At 38.2% G+C, this 7972-nt stretch overlaps 1 protein-coding gene across 1 annotated transcript; it reads right to left on the bottom strand.

Annotated features, from left to right (window-relative positions):
* Nucleotides 1-406: 406 nt before the first annotated feature.
* On the bottom strand, nucleotides 407-4590 carry LOC131167764 (cation/H(+) antiporter 15). The gene is made up of 3 exons (XM_058126683.1): nucleotides 4372-4590; nucleotides 2227-3222; nucleotides 407-1717 (listed from the first exon to the last, which is right to left on the bottom strand). The coding sequence occupies exons 1-3, from the start codon at nucleotides 4588-4590 to the stop codon at nucleotides 407-409; spliced, it is 2526 nt and encodes an 841-aa protein (XP_057982666.1).
* Between the last annotated feature and the right edge of the window lie 3382 nt (nucleotides 4591-7972).

Here is a 7972-nt window from a genome sequence, read left to right as displayed (position 1 = left end):
TATTTTTATTTTGATTATTTTTAAATTAATTTTATCACTTAATTTTATAATCTATTAAAATTTTTATATGAAATAATTTAATTTTAAAAACAATCACTTATATTAAAATATTAGGATAATGACACCATAAAAAATAAAAATTATAAGTTTATTCAGCATATATCAAATTAAAAAATAAGTAACATTGATATACATCTTATCACAACTTATAATTTTTTTATTGCATTGCAATTAGGGGAAAAGAAAAAACCAATCGCTCTGACATTTTTATTTGCTAAAAAAAGAAAAACAAAAAAGAAAGGCGAAAACTACAACGCCTTGATATGATGGTGTCCACAAAACAAGCGGTCTAACAAAATTCCTACGGATTGTAAAGAAGAAAAAAAAAAAAAAAATCTGATCAGGGTTAGGGGTTGAACACAGCCAGTGGCCCTCTCGGCGGTGGGGGGCGGCGGTTGACCTGGTTTACCTGCTGGCTATGACCGAACAGGTCACTCTGTTGAATCGGGCTGTCAGGCGTCCCAATCCCTTCGCCCTGCGGGCCAACCCCAACATACTGTTGCACCACCAACACCGACACCGTTGCTGCAAAATCAGACGACGCCAACAAATCCCCAATCGCCCCAAGCTCCGGGCACTCGCTCCAGTCCGTCAGCCCCGCCGTGAGCGGCGATATCATCCCTTGTCCCCTCCCAACGATGAACAAGTCATGCACATTGTCCATCGACCTTATAGCCGCCACCGTCTCTTCCCCATTGTTCACCAGCTTCTCTGCGTAGATAACCGACTCGTCCCCCGTATTCTTCATCCTAAAATCATTCATGTACTCCTCATCCAGTTGCTTCTCCCTCTCCAAGTCCGTCACCACCGTCAACACCCTGGGGTCGTTGGGTTCGTGGCTCGGCTCCACCGTCGTCTCCGTCGCGTCGTCACCCGGGATGAACCGCATCACGGTGAGGGTGACACCCGGATGTTCGCACATCCTCCACCCATACGATAGGGCTTCGCGGTCATCAGGTCCGCCGAAGAACAACACAGCGACGTGGTGGGAAACTTGGTTAGCTGCCAAACGGGTTGACCCGCTCAGGCCGCGGTCAACGAGGATCCCGACGGAGCAGGGGGCGTTGGCCAGCACGTTCTGGTTCACCATTCGGAACGCGGGGTTGGTGGCCTCCATGCCACCGTCCACGGTTTGCTGCTTATGAAAGGGGATGATGATGAAAGCCACACGCTTGTCCTCCGCCAAATTGCAGATGTCTTCGTGCATGGTGGAGTAGGGGGAGATGGCAGTGAGGGGTTGGACAGAGACGCAGCCGGCGTGCTGCTCGTAGTTCTCAAATGCGTTGATGATGTGGTCGGACTGAGCTTGAGTCCGATTGAGGGCCGGGCGGCCGGATTTGCGGGTGTTGTGGACTATGAGCATGGCGGAGGCGCGGCCCGTGAGTTCGACTAGGTGAAGGACGTAGACGCAGATAGGGGATTTCTTGGTAGGGTGGGAGGCCTCTAGAAGGTTGATGATGGTTGGTACGTTTCGAGGCGTGTGGATGCACGTCAGCACTCGGAGCTCAGCATCTGGTTTTGATCTTTGAATGGTCCTGCGTTTGTAGGGGACGAACCTCCTTGCGGGCTTGTATATGGTGGTAACGATGGGCGTGACGATGGCCGTCATGATTATGGCTACTATCACCATTATTGCGAATGACTCATCGTCTAACACCTGAAAATTAATTATCAATTAAATAATTTATTTTTAAATACATTTATAAGATAAAAGGCACAAGCTTCATTAAGATTTGACATAAGGATTAAAAGTTTTCTTAAAGATATTTATAAAAATAAAAAATAAACATAAATTTTAGTTTATATTTATAAAAATGTAAAATATCATATAAGTGTTCTAAATATCAAATATTAAGGAATTTTTGTGAAAAAATTAAAATCTCAAAAAAGATATATAATTTTTTTAAAAAATTTAAAGAGAAGTTTTTTTTTTTATTTTAATCAAATTTCTAAAAAAGATTAGTATCATTTCTCCTAATCTATATTCACAAGAATACTTAAGTGTTTTAATAACAATATAATTATTATTATGCTACAATATTTGATTTTTTTTTTATTTTGAGTGTGATGCCTAATTAATATTTTCAAAACAATTTTGCATTTGAAAAAGTAGTAAAATAATTTTGAGTGTTGTAAAATAAATAAATAAAAATATGAGATACGTGCATTTTGATCTTTCCCAACATTGAGTACAATCATCTCAACGAGGCCTTTGGTGTTCATGAGGAAACCAAGCGTGACGCCTTCGCGAAAGGGCATCTTGTAAAAAAGAGCAACAAGGACAGTGCCGGCGACTTTGCCAGCGCAGGCGAGAGCCACCACCAGAAACAAGAACCCCCAGGTGGCGGCTCCTTTAATCGCCGCGATATTAGTTTTAAGCCCGCTAATGGCGAAGAAGAGAGGGAGGAGAAGCCCCGATACGAAGTCCTCCAGCTTTTCTATCAGGACTACCCCCAAGGGTCCATTCGGAATGACCAAGCCAAAGACGAACGCCCCGAAAACCGAATGCGTTCCGATGGCATCCGTCACGAAGCCGCAGATCATAACCCCCGTGAGTATTAGACATATATAGAAGTCGCTGAAGGTCTCGCCCTCTGGCGTCTGGCGAATCATCCACGACACCGCCGGTCGCACTACGAAAATGCAGAAGACGACGAAGGCCGCGCTGGACAAAATCACCCAGAGGGAAGCCAAGGAGGTGGATTCGTTCTCGGCCAATGCGATGGCCAAGGCCAGAAGAATCCAAGCGCACATGTCGTTGATGAGGGCGGAGGAGAGGGCGACGCGACCGAGGTCGGTGTTAATGAGCTTGAGTTCGGCAAGGATGCGAGCGAGCACGGGGAAGGCGGTGACGGAGAGGGCGACGCCGAGGAACAAAATGAAGGTGCCTTGGTTTAACGCTTGGGCTTTCTGGCGCATGAGGAAGGAGGTGGAGCAGCCGATGATGAAGGGCAAGACCATGCCGGCGCCGGCGATGGCTAGAGCCTTCTTCCCCGTTCTTCGGATTACTGAGATGTCCATCTCCACCCCAACCAGAAAGAGGAAATAAAGAAGACCTACGTTTGCCATTGTCTCCAGCACCATCACGCTTCGTAATGGGAATATTGTGTTGGCAAACTTCATATTCCGACCTAGTACCGAAGGACCCAGTATGATTCCCCCCTGCAACATTGTAGCAACGAACCAATTCAATCCTTGATTGCTGCAATTCATACTTCAAGCTTCATATATAAAGTGTGATCGATATACAATTCCAAAAAAGAAAAATTTCTCTACCATCAAAACCCATAGTCTTGATCTCCCCATTGTACTGCGTACTAATTATATTTTCAAAATACATAAAGTTGGTAGGGGAATTATTTTTGTTTAATTAGTAACAAATTTCAATTAAGCAATAGATTTGTTTTTGTGGATTGAAGGAGAAATTATTGTGCTCTGCTACCTAAGTAATAAAGTTACTCAATGGGCCTGTGGTAACTCATCCTCATCCTAGAGACCATTTCATTCATTACACATATAGATGGACAAGCTTGCTAGTTGAAACTTTACTATCCATTTTAGTAAATAAAGTCATTACCTAAAGAAGCCCAGCTAGTGAACCATAAGATAAATAAATAGTTTTGAGTAAATTTTAATTTTAAAAAATTCAAAATTTGAAGTTGTATAAATAAGTAAATCCTTAATGGTTGTTGTTGTTGTCGATATAAAGTTTTCAACACAATTTACATAAATTAATTAAAATACAAATAATTAGATTTTTTAAGACTAAGGGGTCCACAGTTGCCAGGAAATGAAAATTCTCTCAACTCAAAAAAAAAGAAAATAGTGGAAAGAATTGCGCATATGATAGATGCTATTGATAATTATAATTGTGAAAAGAAAGGGCTCAACACATACAACATTATACATTAACAAAATATATTAATATAAGATATGTTGCTCATCAAATCCACTAGCATAGAGAGTAGAGAGCACAAATGAGAGGTCATGATAGTAGCACAACTCTAACGTTCCATTTGAGGCATGGGATTTATATCTTAATTTAAATTGCACACATTTCAATAAAATGTTGTGCAAATTTATATTTTTAAATTCATATGAATTCAAACATACTCTTAAACATTGCTTTAATATACGAACGGGAAAATGCATTAATCTAATATAATGTTCATGGTGTGTTATGTAGGTTTAATTTCTTTGAAAAACATATAGAATATATACATATGTCCATTATCATCACGTGCATGCATCTTCACTCAAACTTAACATACGAGATGATCAATGATGATGTATATACCGGCATACACTTACAATGATCTCAGAGATTACACGAGGTTGACGGAAGGGTTTGAGGATGCAAACGAGAAGGCGAGTGGTGACAACCACCAAAGTTAATTGCAAGATGAAGAGTGGAAGAGAATAATCCAATGGGTTATCACCTTGCCATATTCCATTCGTTGTTATCATTGTTGGTGCATAACACACTATTGTGTTGTCTGTTTTGTTCCCTATCGTTGCTACCTCCGCCATTTTTATTTATTTTTTGGATCGAGCTCTGATGTCTGCCTCCTCCTCTTCAAAAGCAACCGCCGCGAATCACCACCGCCACCACCACAAAGTCCACCACTATATCTAATGCATCAACACCCTTCTAGGCTTTTACCTCTTCTCAAATATTACCATCACCATCATTACCACCTGACAAATTACATATCAAGCGATCACACACACCATTGGAAGCAAAACACACAGGTCTTCATTAATTAGGCCTTTCCTTTCTTTGCAAGCAGAGATGAACATAAGAAGAAGAACGATCTCATCACACTGGCTCAAATTTTAATTAATATTTTGAGAGCGAGAGAAAGATTGATGGATGATCAAGAAACTAAGAATTTTTTTTTTCCAATTCAAAATCTTTTGTTGGTGCTGATGAATGAGTGGAGGGAGATGGAGAGAAGGTAGGCAGTCTGGTGGCTACCCGCCTCGTTTGGGTCCTGTATATTAGAATGACCTCAATTTTAAGGAAGTAATAAAGTATGCCACGTTAAAATTTTATTAGGAGAAATAATTATAATCGTTTGTCTAACCACATTATATTCTAGATATATTATTAAAATTTTAGATTTTGGGTGGTTATGAATTTTTTTCACTCAAACAAATAATTCGAAATTAAAAAATTATTTAAAATTCAAATATTTTATTAATTATACAAAATATGATATTCATCATCAGACAGTATAACTGAGTAATATGTCCTTAATTAAATTTTCAATCATGTTCTTTGCCTTCTTCCCTTGGTTAAGGGGAGGGGGCCTTCCATATGATGCACTTGTGTGAAATACTCTTACAAGGAAAAAATATAAGTAGATATTAGTAAAACTATGCAGTACTAAAATCTATATTGTAAATAAAAGTGACAGGATTTTTTTTTTAAATAAAAAGATAAATGTAACTAAAATTAGATAAAATTAAATATTTAAATTCTTGTAAACTAATACAGAGAATTTAATATTATTCAAATAACATTAATCTATTTTTTAAAAAAATAATTAATTATTAAATATGAACCAATGGCCTCTCAATATCTTCTAAATAATAAAGACCAAATTTATTTAAAATTTGAAACAATCATTCCCATTAAGTAAATAGAAAGTAATAACTGTAAAAATTTTAAGTAATAAAAACGTTGCTAGACTTTCTTTTTGGCAACCACAATACAGATGGTCCTAGTAAAATTTTCATTAGTAAATGAATTTTTTTTTCTACTGAAAAAAAAATTATATTTTTCATAACTAGAAAAAATCAAAAAGAAAATCATCTCATAAATTCCTTACTCAATTTAAAAGAATAAACCATCTACTACAACCAAACTATTTATTGTGAAATGTACGCACTTATAAAAAATAAACACCTTTTAAGAAAAGGTGAAGGGCATTGAGGTTAATGCCAAATTATGAACTTATGCCAACTTGCAACGATCCAGCCCTTTATACGAACCAGTACCGTTAACCCGAATACAAAATATCTATACCTATTCAAGATACATAGAAAACTCACCCTAAACAGGGACATACGGGTGTAAACCATACACAATTACAATGTGAATGTTGCGGAAAAACATAAACATTCATTGGGATTTCTGTTAGACTTATACCAGAGTTTATTATTACATCCTCAAGTACACGAAGTTAGACATAAAATATAACCAATTATTACAACCCTTCAAAAAGGAACTTCATCTAAGTTTGATACATGATTTGAACGCTTACGTAGCTAAACTAAAAACAATCTCCCCAGTCCCTCTAGCTACTAAGGCCGACGTTCTAATGAGCCTGAAAACAGAGGTTGTATAATGGGGTGAGACACTTCTTAGTAAGGAAGAAAGTGTTACAACAATGTATGACTGCATATATGCATATTTTCATAAAAACTCATACATATGGAACATTTGCTTATAATATTGTAACATATAAAATTTATCAGCACAATCAAGTATTTAAATCGTGCATATGACTATTGGAACACTTCCAGCTTGGTATGACAATTTGTCTGTTTACCCTCGTGGCACAAGTTGTGCATTGATACCTCTGACAATATCCTGTTCGTGCAGGCAAAGTCGAGCATCTTTATAGTCCGACCGCCCCCTAGTTTATTTTTACCAGCAGCTTACTAACTCCTCGCAGGTCGACCATCTAACGTACCCATTTGATCCCTTATGTATGGTTACACAATACTGCCAGCATCAGAACCGTGCTTATCATAGTTTAGAGTATTTTTCAACCCCATCACTGAAGTTTTTTTCAACTTCTTTTGGTCGCAAGTTGTAGTTACAATATCATATATACAATTTATAGCAAAATATAGCAACCTGTGCAATTCCAGTATTTTCACAAATTCAGATAATCACATTGGGTTCAAACCGGCACCTATCCACTCGATTTACCCCTTTTTGTTACTAATACGGCTCAGTGTATAACCGGCCTTTGTTTTCCACATTCTCAGTATAACAAGTTGGAACTCTGTTCCCATAATCCATATACATAGTATAGATGTAACATCCTCAAAATTCTTACCATTTATATATATATCAGTGTATCTACATGCATACCTAAGCAGCGGGAACACATATCATACAACCATTTGCATATATACTATACAATACCAGAATCCAGTATATACAGACCATAGCCATGCAAAAATATCCCTCCAGCATCATCTACCCAAAAATGTATACAACTCTGTCAAAAACTCACCCTATAACCAGGGTAATCAAAATACTCTCTATCCGCGAGCCTGATCTGCTCGCCTAACTGGCTCACCTAAAAAATGTTAAAGTAATGGGGTGAGTCGACGCTCAGTATGTGGAAATATGTTATTACTAGTGTGTGGCAACTAAGTTAAGAATACTTTTTGAATAGTAACTGAACTGTAATGTAGTAAATAATCTGTAAAACATATCTTTCTTTTTATAATTTAAAATATAACTGTATAATTTGTATTTTCTACTTTTCATATTACTAATATCATACTATACTCATCATATAATGTAAAACTATATACATATACATAACTGTTCTTTATCCCTAGGACTCTGTACGTCATGATTTGACCCCTCATGGTAGGATTGTGCGACCCGTAGGCGAGACTTCATCTGGTCGACCCTCCAGATAAGTCAATATACTCTATACTACCTCAGCCCGACCAAACTGCATCCACTCCTAAGCTCAGGACTAGCTACTACCTCATCAAACCGGCCCCCTCCACCCAGTGAACTGGGGAGCTGCAACCTCTCCGAGAACGGCTGACGGTACCCACACACTATCTGAGATATGTGGTTGCACTCTATCTGTATATAGCAATGGTACCGTGCTCTATAATCTATATCTATACTGTATCTGTCTGTAATCTTTCC

This window comes from Malania oleifera, chromosome 1 (genome assembly GCF_029873635.1).
Source record: "Malania oleifera isolate guangnan ecotype guangnan chromosome 1, ASM2987363v1, whole genome shotgun sequence".
NCBI lineage: Eukaryota > Viridiplantae > Streptophyta > Magnoliopsida > Santalales > Ximeniaceae > Malania > Malania oleifera.
Note: the sequence above shows the minus strand (reverse complement) of the source record. Positions and strands in the feature narration are given on the sequence as shown.